We start from the raw sequence: 21,168 nt of genomic DNA on the forward strand, positions 1-21,168 counted from the left end.
AATATCAAAAATAAAATAGGAAAAAAGAGGTATTGCAGGCAGGTATTAAAAGTTATATTTAAGTGAAAATGGAAGATAAAAGTAAATTTTTTAAAAACTCCAAGTGTAGCTTTTGATATTTTATTAAATTCTAACTGTAAGTCTTTTACATATATGTGTTAGCAAGCATTTATTTATTCAAAGATGCAGGAGGAATAGTACCTAAAATTATGACATGGACCAGTTGTGAGGATCAGGAGAATTGGAGTTTGTGTTAAATTAGTGCTTTAAACCATTCAGGTAAGACTTTAAATATTCCAGCCCATCTTGCAGACATGAAAACTTCTCTATTGCTGTGAAAAAAAATCTGATATTGGCTTCTAAATTTAAAGAAGAAAATATATAAAATAATATATATTTTTACTTCTTTATTCTATTTTCCTGGACTTACACAGATTCATAGAATTCACTAGGCAAATTGAATTTAACATTTTCAGGAAAGCTTATATAAGTTCCTGTAACAGTTGTAGTTGATCCCTTTGGAAAATATCCCCTTCTTTACACATTAGAAACTGCCTTTGCTAGAAGAGACGAGTCTGTGTAAAAACAGCCCTTTTCCATCCCCTGCTTTTCTGCCTCAAATCCTTAGGCAGCCCTTGAGGTTCCCACTGGGCCCAGGAGCAGTGATGCCTGTACAAACACGGGCTGGCTTGGCACAGTACCCCTCACATCCAGCACAGCTTTGCTCTGGGAATGGTGCAGGTTCCATCAGTGGCCTTCAGAGCCGCTGCCAGCAGTCACTCCTGGCACACGACAAAAGGAGATGTGTGCCATGCAAACAGCCTTTTGAGAGTTTCAAGGGATTAAAGAATAAGGACTGGAAGAATAAGGCACAGGGACGGGCTTGCCTATCATCCATGAGGACTACTAGAAAGAGAAAAATCTCCTTTATGATTATTTAATAGGTTAGAAAGAACATTGGTGTGACTTCCCTTCCAGTACTCTTCTAGAGTGCCATAATATGTCAATCATAAAATCCTGCCCTTAGCACAAAGAAATATAGGGACAATATATTATGGATATGCAACATATGAAAATTGAAGCCATTTGAAAAATTATTTAAGAATAATTTCCAGGCATTATTCTGAGTCACTATTTTCAGTAGCTTATACACATCAAAAAAAGAATCAGCAACAGCTTTTGATCTCTAACTGAAGAGAAATTAAGAAACAGCATTCATGGTTTACCTTCCTTCTCTTTGTCTATTGATATGAAAAATAACTCTGGGGGAGAGAAACTTAAATTGAAGAAAAATTTCTGAGAGGGCAGAAAAAGGTAATTTCAATTTCAGTAGACCTGTGGCAATTTGCATAAACCAGGGATCATTCTTTCAGCCTTCTCAATAAAAAAAAAATAAATAAAATAGGATGAGGCAGAATAATTTTTGTCTATTCACTGTTTGATCAGTTTGGTTTGTGTTGTTCCTACTCCTCTATCCCAAGCAGAAATTCTTCAGTAAGAAATCACTTCTTTCTAAGACATGAGCAGGAGCTAGAATTGTTATTATTTGAGGAGAATATTACTGTCATATAGTGGAAGCAATACAATATAAAAATGTCAAACATTAAAACCAAATTATATATTAATTATTTTTCAGTGATTAGGATGAGGCTTCTCTAGATTTGGATTTTTTTTGAGCTTTTTTCCCTTTTTTTCCAGTATGCACACGCACAGCCTCATGATAAATTATGCTCATCTAAATTATGCTCTGATATTTTTTTTTCTTTTGGAAGTTTAACATGCTCTCTTTGTTGTAGCATTATTATTATTATTGTTATTATTATTATCATCATCATCATCTATATTTTAACAGCTCTCTTTTTATAGCTGTGTTAAATTCCCCACAGTCTAAGCAAATCACCATTGACCGTCATTTATGTCCACAGTAATAAAAGAATTAATCATTTCTGCAATTTTTTTGGCTATTTGTAAATGAGTTGTATCCTATCTGCTCAGGTTTCATTTTGTTCTGAAGACCATGGTGTGCTTTAATATGTGTAGGAATCACAGAAGCAATCTATCTGTCTACTCAAATTTTGTATTTAACAGGTAACATCACTAACGCTTTAATGGCAAAGGACAAGCTGAATCATTTATCTTGGTATTGTATCCCTATGCTGTTTTCATTCTAACACAGGGAAGTTATAAAACTAAAATTATAAGTGAGACTGTAATTTCTCATTTCAGCACAGGATAAAAACTTCTCGTTTCACTTCATTTTAGCAGCAGAATTAGAGTGGTCTTAATGAGTAGGAAAATGTATGTTGTAACATTGTCCAAGGTTAAGGGATTAACAGTTTGCCAAAGGTACTGTGTTCTTTACTCACCTGTAGCTAGATCTGTAGTCTCCTGAACCAATGTCCTTCCCTTCCCTTCCCTTCCCTTCCCTTCCCTTCCCTTCCCTTCCCTTCCCTTCCCTTCCCTTCCCTTCCCTTCCCTTCCCTTCCCTTCCCTTCCCTTCCCTTCCCTTCCCTTCCCTTCCCTTCCCTTCCCTTCCCTTCCCTTCCCTTCCCTTCCCTTCCCTTCCCTTTAAAAGCATTTTCTTCTGCAGTTTGTAGAAACGCTGCTGGGACAATCAGAAATATGTTCTCATATTCCTAATATGTCACTTATTGTACCACTCTCCCCTTCTTACAGTTGTTCAATAATGCTTTCAGAATTAGGGCAATCTGATTTACTTTCGATGAAAACATTACTGGTTCATTGGAGATTCACAGGCAGATTTTCAGCTGGCTATATTCATTCAGATAAGGCATTTTAAGAGATAACACACTTCAAGCTGTGATTTGCCTTCCTTCTATCTTCCCCTTTGCACTTCTTATTTCTTCCTAGATATGAATTTTGAACTACTGTTGAGGGTGTGCTATGAGGATGTGGGTTTACTTGAAAATTGGTAATATTAACTGTCAGATTCTGAAATACAGATGACTGAATATCAACTGCATTTTAATTGTTGTATAGATAATAGAATAACTTTCCCATTGATCTACACTGGTAGTAATTACCATAGCTGTTCCTAATAAAGTTGGTGAGATTTGAAAAATGTATTTTCATTTCTTCTCTTTCAGTTTCTCACTTGGATCTCCAAATGGTAAGGCATTCTACTAGGAGAGTTTTCATGTCTTTCTTATGAGCTGTTGTGAGGTGACTTTGCACTGAAGTTTTCAGTTCCTGCATCTGGTGGCACAAATGAAATGTTGTAAGTGCTTTTATGACTTTTTTTTTTCATCTTTAACGTTCACATTTAATACTAGGTAGTGGAACTGTACCTGTATTTCCCTACCAATGTCAGAGGTTACATCCTGAGAGTTTCATATTAGACACCCGGGAAAGAAAAATCTACTGGAAGGGCAGGGCAGCACTGCAACAGGGTACCAAGAAGGTTGTGAAATGTCCTTGGAGATTTTCAAGTTTTGGCTAGACAAAGCCAGAGATGACCTTTTCTAGTGTTGGTTATAGCCTGATTCCATGTAGGAATTGACCTGTATGAACTCCATTGACCACCCCCTCAAGCAGCATTTCTGTCTTGGAAGTGGAAATGCTGTGACTGCTTAAAACAGCCACTATTGCAAGGGCTGTGTATATGGATAACCTTCCTGGAGAATTACTGCCTCTGGACTTGTCAATTTTCAGGAACTGCTCAATATCACACCAACATCCTATGATTAGAAGGGATGATGATGAAGCTGGTCACTCCTCTTATGTAGTTAATACAGTACAGAGAAGTGTATCACAAACCAGAGCCTCATTTTCATAGCTTATTTTATTCTCACAAGGAGTTGCACCAACATTTACTCTGGATTGCTTGCAAATTACATGGCTGTGTCCTCCTGACCTGAGTCACACAGCACAGTTTGGGCAAGGAACAAGGAACTTAACCTAGGGATTTTTCAGCCAGTCTTTAAACCTCATACATCACTACATTATCATAAAACGGCAGGTATTAATTGAATTATAACCTTATATTATCTTCATCTATGTAAACTCATTGTTTCCTCTTTGCTATAGCCAAATGTGTTATTCCTGCTACACCTCAGCACAACTGATAAAGTTATTACAAAGAACAGTACAGTCCTTCTGTTCTCACATTTCACTATTTCACATTTCACTAAGGCAACTCACTAACAAAATTATTTGAATTGTGTGGTCTCCTCAAATGTCTTTACTACAGTAGGTGGTCCTTGATGTCTTATTGAGGTTCATCAGTGAATGCAGAAAAAGAATAACTTCCTTTTTATATTTTTTCTAATGCTGATAAATCAAAAATGTTGATAGGCTAAATTTTAAATACTTCTTACAGAAATCTGCAGCAAAGAGTATAGTTGCAACTTTAGAGAAGACTGTATAAAATGAAATGCTTAGGTGGATTTAAAAAACCCCTTAAAATAGCATTTATCATATTTTTCTCTTAGTGGGTATGCCATCATACTTGTGTATGCTAATGTTGTTTCTGCTGCTCAAATAAAGCACTCCATGCAGTGTTGCAGCTAACAGTGAGCAAACTCAATACTTTACTATGACATCTCTATTGTACTTTGCATTTTACCTCCTGTTTGATACAGATAAATTCTTTAGCTGTGCCACATTTTTCCTCAAGATTGGGCAGATCAGTGAGGGCCATAAAATATTAATCACAAAAGCTTAGAGAATTAGATGTCTGTGACTGTAGGTTTGTCTTGTTGGCAAATCGTTCTCAGTCTAAACTATTTCTCTTTTTTAACTCCAACAGAAATGATGCACTGTAAAAGATATTATGTCAGTTCAGATTAAAATATATGTGGTTTTTCAGACCAGAAAAAGGGTTTGATTTTTTTATTCAATGCTGCAAGTTTATTTAAGAATTTTTCACATGCTTTAGTACTTTTGTTGTCAAAAGCAGACCTGATTGCAAGAATGCCATTTGCTTTGATTTTTCCAGTTATGACACTGTCCTGCAGATCACATGGAGGCAGAATAAAGGACAGAAGTATGGAGAAAGAAAATTATAGCTTTTTTGTTAACTTGTGCCACTATAGGGAAAAGGTGCTTAACGAGGTAGTTGCCATGGTGGGTACAATGAGTGTTACAGAAGCTCTTGAGAGAACTCTAGTTTTTGACTAGGCCCTGTTATTTGGGGATTGATGGGAAGTGATCACTCCCTCTTCCTTTCCAATACTCTTTCTAACCTATGTGTTTGGGGCTTGCTTACATTAAACTAAAAGCTATCAGAATTTCTGTCCCAAACATGGAGGATTGAGTGGACCTTTTCTTTGCTTGAGAGATGTTTTATCTTCCTTGTTACACTGCTTGTATTTCTTGGTTTATTTCTCCTTCATTTAACTACTGTTAACATGGTTTAGTTAAATAGAAATAATTCTAAGTCTGAAGAGGCGGCCATTTTTTTTCAAATTAATATTAGCCTGTGCTGGGTAGATTTTAATGAATTATCCATAAAGCAGCATAAATGGAAATGGGTATCCTGACTCTGCAATGAACAATAAAAGTCATTACACAAGAGCAGGTAATGTTAAAAGTCCTTGAATGACAATAAGCTGTATCTAATTATTAGTCTGTGACAATGTGGATTTTTACATCCTTGAAAATTAATTGTATAGCACTAGGAAGAATTTGCATTTTTCCTCCTACTTGACTCATGCTGCTTGTCATGCATTTGTTATTTCTCCTTTACTTACTACTGTGATGGGATTCTACCACTCTGCTTCTAAATTTGGAGAAAATGGCTCTACATTTCTAGACTTCTCAAAATCTACAGCAGTATCTTAAGACAGGAGTCATCTTACCTAACTTTACTCTTGAAAAAGTGGAGTAAATGGAAAGAGTTTACCTATTCAGAGCACCTTTCTGAAACAGCTATGTTAGCATACATTTGATTACTTTATAATGAGTACCTATGTAAGCAGCATGGATTATATGACTAATGTTTAGGTGACTAAAACCAGAGGATGAATTCTTTTCTAATGGTTGAAAGTGTTGCAGTTTCTGCTCACAGTACTATCAACTGGCTTCAAGGTACTGCGTTCACAGCACAAAGTGTGGGAAACAGTGACACAATGATTAATTCTTGGGTCTGTGCCTTGTCTAGGCATGGTACTACATTAGTAATCCCAGACTGTCTTTTTGATTATCCTATAAAAAGTTTTCCCACAAATTTCCTTGTTAAATGTATATATCCACCAACAACTGGGACTCAAATCTTGTGATCTCTGTCCCAGACTCTCTCAAATTTACTATCTAATATTGTGTCCATTCTGTCCATTTCTATAGTTCCTTGTAAATCAGGAATTCGACAGTCCTTCAGTCCCTGAGGCACACCCAGGAGATACCAAATTTGATGACCTTTCTGGGCTCCCCATACATTTTGCTTATTGTCAGTACCTTCACATGTGTGCTGCTGATGGTTTGCTTTGAGTATTTCCAAAAGTCATAAGGAGTGAGGAGCTTCTGGTGAGACATAAGCAGGACAGTCTGGCACTCTGCTGGAAGTTCCACTGTTGTGGAACACTTTTAGCAGTATACTTTCCATTCTTATGAGTAGACTTTTCTCAAAATGTTAGAAAAGGAATGTGAGTTTCAAGACTTGCTGCTTTCTGGAAGACACCCTAGTATTCTTCTTGAGATGACCAGAAACCCTGTTGTACAAAACAGCTCTGTTCCGTGTCCAATGTGCTTAACAGATCTGAGCTAAGGTGACAGTGATGGCTAAGAACACTAATCCATGGTATATAATTGGTGTCATCCCTACCAAAGTCTCATTTTTTTTAACCTTGTCTTTCATCTGGTAAAATAAAGAAAAAAGGAAAAGCAGCTTTCCTTTAGTCTAGAGTAGAATGAAACACCAAGTTATATGTTTCACAAACACAAGAAGAATCAAGAAGTTTACTATGCCATGATGGCCTTTTGCATAGTGTTAAATTAAATCACACATTGCTCAGACTTTCTAATTAACAGTATGCTATGTGGAGGAAGTCTTTCAGTAATTAACCTTTCAGTTAATCAAAGCACATTTTCTGCTTCCCTCCATCTTAAATCTATTTCATGTTTTTTTTCTCCCTTTATTTCTTATAATTTACTTTGTGGTCTAGATCTTGCCTTTGAAATACTAAGATCAAATCCCTGATTCACAGCCATCAAAATTTTAAGCTACACTGTAAGATAGCAGAGAAGGGTAAAGCCTATTTTAATTCTAATATTTCTGAACTAAAATATCATTCTAGTATGATAGAAAAATAACTCCCATGAGACACTTTTCTTGGTTGAAATCATATGCACTAATAAAGATGTTCTGCTTTTCATTCAAAATCAAGTTATTCATTGCAGGAAAGTAGAAGTCTTTTTGTAAAGGGAGACATAATTGCGGCTTATGTATACAATAGAACTTAATCAAACTGAAAACTGAGCTCACATATCACCTGCAGATTTTCTCTTCATTTTCCACAATGTTTCAAATTCTTAAACATTTCTTAGGTTATAATTTTTGACATTGTCTCCTATAAAAATACGGAGTCATTTATAAAGTGCTGTTCAAACAGGAGGCTTACAAGACAACATATACAGATTTCAAAGCAAAAAGAGGTCAGATAAAAATCTCTGAAAGAATTGTCTGTTTAATAAAGTAATTTTAAAAACTGCAAACTCTTTGAAAAATATAGTTTTCTCCAGCAAAGAGCAATTTTTTTTCTCTCTTGTATCCACTTATGGAAGTAGAATAATGTATTTCAACTTGACTACATGGAAGAGAGTAATTGCCAAATAGTCAGCCTAAGTGATCTGCTAGTTGATGTTTTATCAATATTTTTGCTGAATTAATTAATTATTACCTCATCTATGTGTGTTTCCATATTTTTAACTCACATAAACTTAGAAAAGCCTACAAATAATCTTCTAAAGAGGGAACATGTAGAGACAGAACTAGGGGAAATGGACTCAAACTGAAATAGGGCAGGTTTAGACTAGATATTAGGAAAAAATTATTTACTGTGAGGGTGGGGAGGCACTGAAACAGGTTGCCAGAGAAGCTTTGGATGCCTCATCCCTGGAAATGTTCAAGGCCAGGTTGGATGGAACTCTGAGTAGCCTGGTCTAGTGAAAGGTGTGCCTTCCCATGGCAGTAATTTAATCTAATTATTGAAATGTTTTATATTTTTGCACTTCTTTACAAGTCATTGCCCACTCTAAGCCAGTATAAAAACAAACTGCATTGTCATGTAGTTTAACAGAAACAAGCAATAGAAAATCACTGTGTACTTACCGAGCTACAGAACATGAAATATTCATGCAAAATCAACAGAAAAATTCAGGTAATGTATAATATGCAATTTATATCTGATCATCTTCTTTTCTGTAGATAGACTAAAAAAAAACCTAGGCTCTTTACTGCACACAAACTTGCTGGAATACCCTTCTTTTAGGCAACAAACCCACTTTTAAACGATCATGTTAAAGTAATGTATTGACATAGCTCAGGGGAATCACAGAAAGATGTTATTTCACCTAATGATGTTACAAGGTTATATCATGTTGATGTTATAGGATTTGTACAGTCAGAGGTCAAAGGAACATTAAAAGCCTAGGCTGATATCTACAGTCCAGATGTGTTAGAAAGTGATGCAGAATACAGTCTGCATCACTTTTATAGTACAGTCCCAATGGTTATTAGAGCTTAAGCATTCACTGGTATAAAAATTTTAATAATATTGACATTCTTCTACTTCTCCTCCTAAGCCCAAGTTTAATAAATACACTGCATATGTCCTGAGTAGCTGTTAGATACTGTGTCATACTGAGAGCTGATGGCACCTGAAAACATGGCTGCATTCTGGCTTTTGGCTTCATGCTCTGGAAGTCACCAGGAAGAGTGGGAAGCAATCACATAATTTTCCATGTAACTTCACAGCTCTTCTTGAAGTGTCTACTTCCAAAACTCACGGTGAAGCATTAAAAATACCCCAAGCACAAACATGCAGAAATTTTGCTAGCAAAGAATTCTAAAAACTTTCTACTACATGAGCCTCTCTTACTACCATATTTATTTTAATCAAAGATTGTCAACTAAGCCAGAATATTTGGCTTTCCCCCTTCATTTTTCTTCCTGTGCTTATTATCTGTATTAAGGATTCATATAAAATTAACCACTGTAAACTTAAAACAAAAGAAGCAAAATATCTGCCTGATTTTGCACTTGCAGTCAATTCAGTCATTTTCCTCTAATTTACTATAGTTAAATGTCTGAGTCACATATTTCCAATATACAAACCAGCAAGTCACTCTGTGCTTGCTTGGCTGCATTTGCAGATATGTTTAGTCCCACTTCCCTAATCCACACGCAGAAGATCCTGTCATAAAACTTAGTTGCTAAATATTTACAGTTGAAAAATATTGATCATCAGCAATACTGAGAATAATTTCTTTCCCAAGGACATGGTGCCTGCAGTTGATGAGGATGCATCCATGGTCTCTAGAGCTTCCATTAAAAAGCATATTCTCACACAGTTTGCAGACAGAAAGCAGGGCTTCAGCATGCAGGAACATATCACTTGTTCTAGAAGGCAAACATTGTAAATAATGAATGTTCCCCTTCTTCCTCCTTCCCCTACCTTTTATATCTGAGCTGACATCACATGGTACAGAATATCCCTTTGATCAGTTTGGGTCAGCTGGCCTAGTTGTGTCCTTTCCCAGGATTTTGCCCACCCCCATCCTAGTGAATGCTGAGAGACAGCCGTGGTGCTGTGCCAGTGCTGCTCAGCAGTAGCCAAAAAACGCTGGTGTGTTATCAGCACCTTTCTAGCTAGCAATGCAAAGAACAGCACCATGAGGGCTGCTGTGGGAAGATGAGCTCCATCTCAGCCAGACCCAGTATGTGGGCTGAATACCCCATAATGCACTGAAATGAAACAGCTCTCTGACTTACTGTCCTGCCATTCCACCTCAAATAAGTTCCCCCATTAACACAAATTAAGGGCATGGGTCCACTGTGGTTGTTAAGCCCTTCAATGGGTATCTCTTTCAACGTTCATATATCTGCAGTAAAGCTATCAGGTACCTAATACCTAATAGAATACAGCTAATGATCATACAGCAAATAGTCTGTGTACTGTGTGCTGTCCTGTGGTCAACCTAATCGATGGAAACTCTAGAAGCAGCAAAACCATGTTCTGGGTAAAGCCATGGGGGGAAGCTGCAGAGTATGATACCTGAAGTCAGAGAACTGGTTTGTGAAATACACAAACGGAACTGTCTTGGGATAGACAATGACACTCGAGAATTTTACTGGAGGGAAACTTGTAGCAGTCTGCTGCAGACAAGCTGTGCCAGCTATAGTGCCATAGATGGGGATGATGGAGAATGTGGCCTTGTGTTATTGCAGAATTAAGACATTTCTGAGGATAGATGTAAGTCTGTGCTGTAGTTTCATGTTTTGGAGATAGAGACTGTGGCTTATTGATTATGTGCTGTGCTTAAAAAGGAAGCAAAAGAAATTTCTAAGGGAACATGAAAGGTATTCCTCCCTTTGTGCATCTATAACAGAGTATGGCATCTCAGACTTTTTTTGTTGCCAGTGAATAGAAATGGGCATTTTGGGGGCACAACTCATCTGATGTATTTTAGAAAATAGTTTTTTAGTGAGATGCATCACAGTTTAGAAATACTTTTCTTCGTTGGCTACAAAGAGAGACGAAATGTGACTAGCTTAGGTGTATGTGTTTGGCCAAGCAAATGTCATTTTAAAAAAACAATGAAGCACAAGTTCAATGAGCTCTCAAACAATGGGGCATACATCCAACAGACATATCACCCAACAATCAGTAGTGGAGCAGTGGCCTGAAAGTATCACCGCAGGATCATTGTGCATCGGTCAATAAGGTTATTATATGTTCTTCTCTTGTAGTCATTCCTGAAAGCCTTATTTTAAAAGATGCCATGTCTCTTTTTCTTGAGGCTCACTAAATCTATTTACATTGCAATTCATTAGAAAAACATAGGGTACTGAGATTTTATGAGCGTTTACAACAGTGTTTCTTGCCAATGCTGAGTTAGACTTTTGTTTTCCCTGAGCTCTCCATTTTCCCTGAGCTCTCACTGGTGGTGAAAGCCTCTCCAAAAGGTGATTCAGAAGGATATTGCAAGGTTGGTGTTCTAAAGGAACCAGTTTGAGCAAAGTGGAACACGTCATTACATAAGACTCACCACTAAACTAATTTCTGCAATTCAGGAGCTATTCAAAAACAAATCTAAGAAGTGATGTAAAATATAGAATAAAAAGGAAATTATTTTTAACTGGCCATGGAGATTTTATTTCTGTTCTTTTTTATTTTACTTTATTTAAGATACTGTGGATATTCTGGTTGCTTTTCTTCTCAGTAAAAGTGCTACACTTTGATCCTAGTGCATAGGTCCAAATAAAATTTAACTTATCAGTTGGCCTTGTTTGAACTTCACTTGCAAAGAAATGTAATTTCTTTTAGTGAGACACTCTTTTATAATACTTTTTTTCCTTCAAACTAAGATTCTCTTTTCTTTCCAAATGGCACTGTAGCTGCTGGCATTGTAAAAATGAAATAAAACGGATGTTGGAAGTGCACATTTGGATTTATTGATGTTATTTTTGACCATATAGTGAGAAATCCCTTTCTGTCCATGTATTGAATTTAATTGAAATAACTAGTTTATTTATTAATCTTATTTTTATATATTGATATGGTTTAAGACACATGAAAGGGTCTTCAGTCACTAGTGTGGGAAAATATTTAATAGCTTCTTCAGAGGAAAAGTGGATTGGAAGTTTACCTTAAAACACTCAAGAAAAAAGCATCAGATATTTTTGTTAAATATTTATTCAGCCTCCACTACTAGGCTTTGATTATTTAACAAATTATTTGGAAAAATAAGGAATTCAAAAATTTTTTTTGCAATAGAAACCTCAGTAACTAACAGTATTTTATTGCCATGGCTTGAGTTTATTTATCATAACTGAAATATAGAATAGCAGGAAAAGTAATTTAAGCCTTTATTGATCATCAGGCTTGACATGTAGTAAGGATAAAAAAACCTATTTGGCTTACGTGACAGGTTGACTATATCATCCAGCTATTTTGTTGATTTTTTTTCTTCTGTTTTGCTTTGTTTTGTTTTCAAGAAAGGAAAGAGAGAAAGTTTTTTAATTAGGTTACAAAATTATCCCTGGCACAACCGAACAGATACCACCAAACACAATGCTACTAAAGCATAAATTGAAGCTAGAAGTAAAATGAATTAAACATCTCCTAGAAAAATGGGAAACTAATCTGCTGCAAGACAGAGGTAGTAACACCCTCTCCTTCTCCACCATTCCTTTGAATAATGGTTCATCAGTTCAATGAAATCAGCTTCAGCTTCTCACTGAATAGCCGAGATTTCCACAGGCACAGGATTTGGAGAGATGTTCCCTTCTCAAACAGAACTAGTTTTACTTGACAGGTCACAGAGATAAAGGGTAGCATGGCCGTGCTCACTGAAAGCAGCTTTAGATAAGTCAGTGTGCTTGCAGGGATCCCATGCTACTCAGCTCCATGGATCTGAAATGCCTGTTAGCTTGGCATGAAGCTATTCATCCAAGGGCTCTTTTCACTCTGCCTAGAGCCACTTCTGTGAAGTCTGTGGGAAATCTGATGATTAAAATTGAATTCATCATCATTGCAATTGGAAGCTGCTAGTGCACCTGGTCTGCCTCTTTTCTTTGAAGGATAAATTCACAAGGTCTCTACACTAATATTAACTCAGAAGGCAAAAGCAGTGCTGATAATGGTAACAGAGATATTTACCCCTCCCACTAGAGATCCTGCTTAGCTTCCATGATCAAATTGCCTTAGACTACAAGATAATATCACAGATTTTAGGTACCTCTAAAACCATACTCCGTCACTGTCATATTTTCTGGAAAAATCCCTTTGCCAGGATTTCTTCTCCTTGGAAGCAGAGAAGCCTCAGAGAAAAAGGAAAAACAATATTGTCTCATTTGCTTCTCCTGTGTTTTGCTGCTTTGGAATGTGGTTTGGAGGTTGTTTATCCAACAGGTGGTTGCTTGATTGGTTTCATGAGAATTGTTTTTACTTAACGACCAATCACAGTCCAGCTGTGTTGGGGCTCTGGTGAGTCACAAGTTTTTCATTAGTATCTTGTTAAGCCTTCTGAAAGTATCTTTTCTTTATTCTTTAGTATAGTTTTAGTATAGCATTCTTTAATATAACATGATATCATAAAATAATAAATTAGCCTTCTAAGAACATGGAATCAGATTCATCATTTCCTTCCTGCCATGGGGGACCCTGAAAATACCAAAATCTTCCTTCCTTACAGAGTCAACATGAAATAATGTAATTGATCAAGGCCAGACTATTCCATAAATAACACAATCCACTCAACAGCAAAAATAATTTTAGTTCTTTCTTGTTAAAAATCAAACTAATGCAATCAAGACTACTGGGTTTTGAACTAATGAACAGTTTCAGCAATCTAAGTTGGGTTTCTGCTAGTTACTCTGACTGCAGAATCAAAGCAGAAGATGAAAAAATTTTGGATGTATTTTGTCCACACACTAGATTGCTTCTGTTGAAAATAAACTATAAAAAAATATGTTTTGGATGTGACAATAGATGAAGACACAAAACATTAAAAGACAATTATAGCATTTTGTAAAGAATTTGTTTCATCTTATATATGGTTATTCATCAAAATTTACTGAAGAATTGTTGGTCACATACCTATCCATAGTTTTCTAAGCCTTTTATATAAAATGGGTTATTTTATTGACCAGGAAGTTGGTGCTCATTGGAAAGTCCTAATGAAACTTTTCTCTGAGAAACAAATTAGTAGTATGGCCAGTGAAAAAAAAATTTCTGGCATTTAATTTTCTAATCTATTTTACATTACTTCCCAGGAGCACCATGACCTTCACAGATACATGACTTTTGTGCAAATATCCAATTATATGGTAGAATCTCATGAGTTGGACAGTTGCCCCTTAAAAGTTAGCCAACTTTCTAAATGTACTTTTTTCCTCTTCTGAAAAAGTCAAACCTAGTCTAAGTAGATGTTAAAGGACCCAACCATGCAATTAATTAAAAAAAAAAGTAATAAAAATATTTAGAAGTTACCATATTAAAAAAAAATTACTTAAATTACTTTTTGATCTTGGCAGTGTCCCCCAAACTTATATCACAATGTGAGCTCTGTGAAGCAATATGTAAGGTTGCCAGGTAAAAACATCTTTCAATATTTGACATAGGTCCATTATATCCAGCACCAAGGGTATCTCCTCAGAAGTGAATACTTATCACAAAAAATGACACTCATTCCTAATCAGATAAAATCTCTCAGGGCTGTTCATCTCTGCTGCTGCCTTCTTACAAGCCACAAGCACTGTGAAGCAAGAAAAGGATAGAGAATTATTGCCACCATTCAGTGCCAAGGTCCCCCTTTAGGGTTAAGGTTACATTAAATGATAGGTTGAAATTAGTCACGCATATATGCAAATGCATGGAGGCTCTTTGGGTTTTTTAATTGAGGGGTTTTTCTCCACAACATGTTTACAAATAACTAAATGACTGTAGGTGACACAAAACTGGTGGGAGTGGCTGATATGCCACAGAGTTGTGCTACAATTGAAAGGGACCTTTACTTGCTGGAGAATTGGGATGACAGAAACCTCAAGTGTCAACACAGAAAAGTTCAAACTCGTGCACCAATAACAACCCCTTACACCAATATATGCTGGGCACCACCCAGCTGGAAAGCAGCTTAGCAGAAGAGGACCTGGCAGCCACAGCTGACATGAATTTGAAGAAGAGCCAGTAATATGCCCTTGCAGCAAAGACTGTGGGGAAATAACAGAAAATTGGCAAGGAGTATTGTAAACACACACTCAAGTGACTTACAGCTGGGGTGTCAAAAAACACATATATCATATTAATTGCTGCTTAGCCTTGTGTGTTTGACAAGCAGAACATCTGTGTTTAGATAGTATAGGCCTGTGATAGGCTTAGAGACACCCTATCAGACATTCTGGAGATTTATTCTCTGCTGCAAGAAAGATCAAGCACAGTGGTAATCTATGCCTGGGCAAAGCCCTGATACACAGGCAAAACCAGCAGGATCAGCGACCCTCTAGCATGGACCAAGCTCGACAGTGCCTGCAGCTCTGTTTGTTTGCCAGGGTCCTGTTTTGAGGATCCCCAGATGTGGAATAACAAAAGTAAATGTGCATTTTGTTAAGAGTTTTATGTTTGTTCCTGCAACCTGCCTATGCTGACTCACACAAAGGTAAAAGGTATCCTGGGCTCCTCAGACAAAGCACTGACAGCAGGTCAAGGGTTGTGCTGCACTTGGCTCTGGTGAGGCCACTCCCAGAGTGTTGTACCCAGTTCCAGGCTCCTCACTAAAAGAGAGATATGGACATGCCAAACAGAGTCCAAGGAAAGGCCCCAAGGATGTTTAAGGGACTGGAGCATCTTTGCTGTAGGAAAAGACTGAGACAGCTGGGACAGATAAGTCTGGAGAAGATGAGGCTCAGAGGGAACCTTACACTGTCTGTGAATACCTGAACAGATAACAGAAAACAGAGCCAGCAGTGACAGGACAGAGATAATGGGCACAAACTGAAACACAGGAAGTTCCCTCTGAGCATCATGAGCACTGGCACATTCCCAGAGAATGTGTGGATCTCACTCTTTGCCTATATTCAGAAGCTGCCTGGACACCACCGAGGGCACCTGGTTCCAGGTGGCACTACACAGACAAGGAGAGTGGAACACATGACTTCTAAAAGTCCTTTCAGCCAAACCGTTCTGTGATTTTGCAGTTCTCTGAAAAAGCACTCGCGTCTCTATTATGTGAGGCTACAGTGTGCTGATGAGAAAACCATGAACTGATTTCATCAGAATCTCTTTTCATCAGGTGAAACTCTTTCCATCAAGATTAGTCGGCTTTGGTCAAACATTTCTGTTCTTTTTTTATCCCCAAAAGATGTCTGTCTCAGTGCAATTCTATTAAAACAGGGCTCTCCATGGCTCTTTACAAGTTCTCAGCTCTAAACTTTGAAGGCTGTGGGACATTGAGGTATAAGTTAACACATGGAGGAAGTGTTGCTGACACTTCAGCTCAGAGTCTGTGCTTTGGTGAAGGGCCTAGAGCTGAAGTATCTTCACACCAGGAGGAGGATGTGAAGATAGTATCTCTCTAGTTTATTCTTGCCCGTCCCTAATAGACTCAAGGAATTTAGTTTATCTGCTAGCCTGTAGCTTCTCATAATCCCAGTACTCTCATACTGTACAAATGTACTGTGTGAGAGCTATTCATTAAAGTTTTATCTTCTGTTGAATCTATCAATACTTGCATCCATGCACTCCTTTCATTAATTGATGAGTCAATGGATAAAATCTATTGGCTATATATGTAACAATGTCTATCCTCACCTTTCTAAAAATTCTCTCCTCTGAATTATGCCCAGTGCTATTTTCAATGCACAGCATTTCTCCCTGTATTTCTGATGCAGACTTATACCCCACTCCTGTATCTCTAAAAGCTTTTACTCTCACTCTCCCTGGATGTCACAGTTACCTGTTCCTTCTCTCTTCATACCAATGCTATTTTAGTTGAATCTCTGCTTTGTCTCTGTGGAGCAGAAATTCAGGGTTATTTCAGGTTTCTTTGTTATGTTTTTTTATCTTCCAGGCTTTTTCCACATGCCATTAACTCACTGTCTATATAGTTTTAGAAAAACTCATATTTTACACTACAACTACTTGATAAAATAAATTCAGTGGTATACAGCCATCCATCCAATGATGGATTAGATAGTGCTTTACCACATAAGTCAATGCAACTTCATACTTCTTAGTCATCTCTTCCCCTTGATTAGACTTGACTATTCCATGCCAGAAGAAATGCATTACACTTTGCTCAGAATGTTACAGCCAGAGTTTTTGACTCCATTTTATATCACTCTGAAGCTGTCAGACTGGAAAGACACTTTATCCACCAACACCTGCTTTGAATTTAAGCTCTTTGCTTTTTTTCATTGTTCAGTAACTTGCCTCAGCTGAATCATCTGTTTCCTCCCAAACTCTGATCCCTATGTATCTATATGCTACATTAGTGTTTGAAATAATGTTTCACTTTCTGTGGATCAAGGATAATTATGCCTTTCAAATTCTCTTCTAAAACCTACTTCTTTAGCCCATCCTTTCTTCAGTGCCACTTTTGAGTAATCTGCCTACTAATATACCTCCAGTTTTTAACCTCCTGTATCTAGAACTCAGATTTCAGACGATATAATCATCTTTAAACCATTTATTTAATCTTGTGTAGCCACACAATCTACTTAAGATTAGTTTAAAACCTGAACTCCTCTGGTTTTGTTAGCCTCATTCTGAGTTAAACTTTCCTTTCCTTCAAACTAGTTTTTATTCCCCTGCTGCCAGTGGCAGTGAACATCCTGCCTGTCAGCCTTAAACATTTTATGTGTACATTCAGGCTTTCAGTAAGGCAGTGAATCTGCCTGGGAGTCTATCTGAGCCCTATGGAATAACCCATGCATTACAATGCTCTAGTACACTACCCTCTGTAGCTCAATTCTACATCACAATTTAGGGTTCATTTTTGTTATTCTTGCATAAGAAAATCATGGTACATGCAAAATTTAATAATAACCATGTAAAAATCTGATTTGTTTTGGGGCTTTTCCCTTTCTTTTTTTTTTAGAAGTGCTTCCTTTGTGACTTTATAAAGATAACTGAATGTAATTCCTGAGGTATTGTGTGCAGCCTTCCAAAAAGAAAAAATGAAAAACACATTGAGAACTGCAAGTAAAGAAATTCAGTAAGTGATAGAATGGTATATCACAAAACTGAGGAATAAAGTGCCTGCTTCTGAGTGTCTCTGTCAAATCAGGGATTACAATAAGATTCACAAGGGTTTTAATAATCGAAAGATATTTTTGTATTATCTCATATAATAAATGTGGCAGTGGATCAGCTCCACCTCCTGGAATATGGACTCTACAGGGACAGGTAAATCTACATGTCTCATTTTAAAATATTAAAATATTAAAATCATTCAGTTGCCATTTCTCACAGCCACCAGTGCCTCTCTAAATAAGCAACTATTTTTTTAGCTGCTGGGGCACAGCATTGAGGCAGACCAGAATATAATATGAAGATGACCTTTTTGCTCCATACCTGTACAGCTGTAGATACAAACAAATTAACTGTACTGGTTAGGGGTAAGGCTAAGTCCTTAACTTCTGCAGGTAACCTTAAGGGTAAAGTAACACCACAGAGCCTTTTTGTGTATCTGTTCATGGAGGAAATATGTAAAGAAATTAAGTGGTAATCTCTAAAAACAGGACAAAGCACAAATCCTTAGTATTGTCAGAAAGTGATGAAGAATTAGAATGAATCAAATATAAAATTGCTTACCAGAGTGAGTGTACATGAATTAGAGAAATTATTTTATGAATGGCAAAAAGTCTTTTTTTCTGAAAAAAGGAAAATAAAGGAAAATAACTCCTTGCTTTATGTATTTTTTTTTCTCTTGGGAATAGCCATATTGAAATCCAAACTAAAATTTATTTTAAAATTTTAATAGACATAAATTTAAATATTTTCATTTCCATTTTTGGTTTCAAGGACTTGCCTTATTAAAAACAGTCTTTCTCGATGGTCATTTGGGATTACTTCTTTTTAAAAAAAAGTTAAAATTCTTCTGATTGTCGCAAATTCTGCAAGAGAAAACCTTGCAGTGTCATGTGAAAAACAATTCTTGACATTTTACACAGATTTCACACCTATGTAGATCCTATAAAGAACAGCATCTACTAGCTGTAAAAGTATGTAATTGCATTTTTTGGCTCACCACCTTTTCACTGTGTGTTGTTTTAAAAAGTCAAAGGAATTATAATTTTACATTACCATGTAAAACTGCACGTGTGTCTGATAGCAGCTCATACATGTGCATAGAGATCTGTGATCTTACAAGTTCCCTCTCCAGAGACTGAGAAAATGCACACATCTCATCTAGAAAGGAAAAGATTTATAATTTATGCATGTTTATTAATTATTTTGTTTAACTGCTTCTTGCCAGCTTTATGAAGCAAATTGCATTTATACCATTCTGATAGCTACTTAATTATGCATGAATAATGAAGGCATAAAATCTTCAAGCAAAGCTACGCCTTCAGAACTGAATTATGAATTGGAACCTTTTTTTCAATATCAAAGATTTTTAGTAATGGTCAATGTTCTGCTCAAATGGTCTTAAAGAAAATCAGAGGTCTCAGTGCAGGAAATTCTGAGACTATTTTTGAAAAGGTGAATGGCATAACTTGAAAAAAAAAAAAAGAAAAAAGAAAAAATGCAATGCACAGACTGGGTACAGAGATGTCAGAGGAAGATGTAAGGACATATGGACGATGCTGGGCGCGTTCTTAGCCGAGGGCTTACTGTGTAAGGATGTCAAGCGGTGCCTCCAGCCCAGCTCGGGCTGGGCACAGCGGCGAGCAGCCCCTGGGCTGGCACGGGCGAGCCTGCGCTGCCACCTGCTGTTGTCACCAGCGGTGCCACCGCCTCCTCCCTGGGGCGTCCTGCCACTCCCTGCCTTTACCTGTCACGGACCTGCCAAGAGATCGGATCGGATGAACAAAGACCCTCCCCTGGCACGGTGTTGTGCTTCCAGATGTTTCCATGTGCAAGCAGAGATGTAAAGGCGTCGTGTGCCACCAGCACTAGCAATGGGGGTCTTAGAGCGCTGACGGTACTGTGCCCTCCTCTCTCTGTACATCAGTTCTGGTCATGACAGTTCCTCCAGCCTCACCTATGTAATTCTCTCTGTATTCATTCCTAACCCAACGTAGGAATGATCTCATACAGTATGACCAGAAAATATGGTTCTGAGCCCCTTCCTCACCCTTGGGGACTTCAGACAGGTGGCTCAGGGCAAAGATGGGGGACCTGTGTAACGCCACAGTCCAGACAGCAAATATGTCACATATATTCATCCCGTGACTGAAAAAAACCACATTTATTTATTTATTTCCACGTTTTGTTGGTTTTTTGGTTTGTTTTGGTTTGGTTTTTTTAACCCAAGGGAAATGTAATATGTTGACAGCAACTGCAAGGACTCTAACCCAGACTAACTGCATTTTCAATAGTCAGAATAGTTAATGCCACTAATATGAGAAGTGTCAGTATTTAAACCATCCAGTGATCCTCTGACTGGTTTTTAAAAGAGTGAAGTGGTTTGAAAATCAGCCATTGTACTGTGAGAAGAAGAGAGGGGGCAGGGGAGAAGGGAACAACAACAAAAAAAGAATGAGATAAAAGTGAAACCCAAATCGTATGTGTAATACAGTATTTTCTAAAACAGGGGCAACCTTTCATTTCCACAACAGCCTGCTGGATCCACAGACAGCTAGCAACAACTGTGTTGTCACAGGGAGTTGTAGGGGTACAGGGAGGCTTGGTGTTCAGCAATTCATGTCCTTAGCACCTCCTTCCTGAGGTTTATTTTCAATGTCCTTAGATATTAAGAAAAATGAAATCTTTATGTAACTTTAAAAAATATCTACACTGGGGTTTTCAGCTTCAGAATAATCGGGGTTTTTTAATTCAGCCCACCCTAAATAAAGACAGACAAAAATGTATATTGTTACTGATTCGTTTTTTTTCTTCATGCAGCCTGTAAATTGGTTTTACTCTCAGCATAGTGAATATAAAAGCATTCTGTGTACAACCAGCCTCCATTTACTGCAGTTCATTTCAAATGTATAGATTTCTTGCAATTACTAATTGCATTACAAATATTTGATATATTTACCTCCTGCTTCTCTGGAGTATAATGGACTCAAATTTTATACTGTTAAATATGGTTATTCAGTTTGGCAAAACAAATATACATTGGATTTTGTGCTTGGTAGATTTTTTTATTATTAGGACAGAAAATTTTCTATATGACATGACAAATCATTTATGGAACTCCTAATATGTCCTATTTTGTATCATTGTAGATGTTCAACATTTTTAAAAATCAAGATATTTCAGTGCAGGGTTTAACCATTGCACGTATCATATTTTTTACTACTTCGCATGGACTAGCTTT

At 37.1% G+C, this 21,168-nt stretch overlaps 1 protein-coding gene across 1 annotated transcript in view; it reads left to right on the forward strand.

Annotated features, from left to right (window-relative positions):
- The window catches only part of MGAT4C (MGAT4 family member C), a 323,143-nt gene that overhangs the window by 290,272 nt on the left and 11,703 nt on the right, over positions 1-21,168 (forward strand). The window contains 1 exon segment of the mRNA XM_074539650.1: positions 3,108-3,130. Coding sequence (XP_074395751.1) covers positions 3,108-3,130 — 23 coding nt within the window.

This window comes from Zonotrichia albicollis, chromosome 4 (genome assembly GCF_047830755.1).
Source record: "Zonotrichia albicollis isolate bZonAlb1 chromosome 4, bZonAlb1.hap1, whole genome shotgun sequence".
Lineage (NCBI taxonomy): Eukaryota > Metazoa > Chordata > Aves > Passeriformes > Passerellidae > Zonotrichia > Zonotrichia albicollis.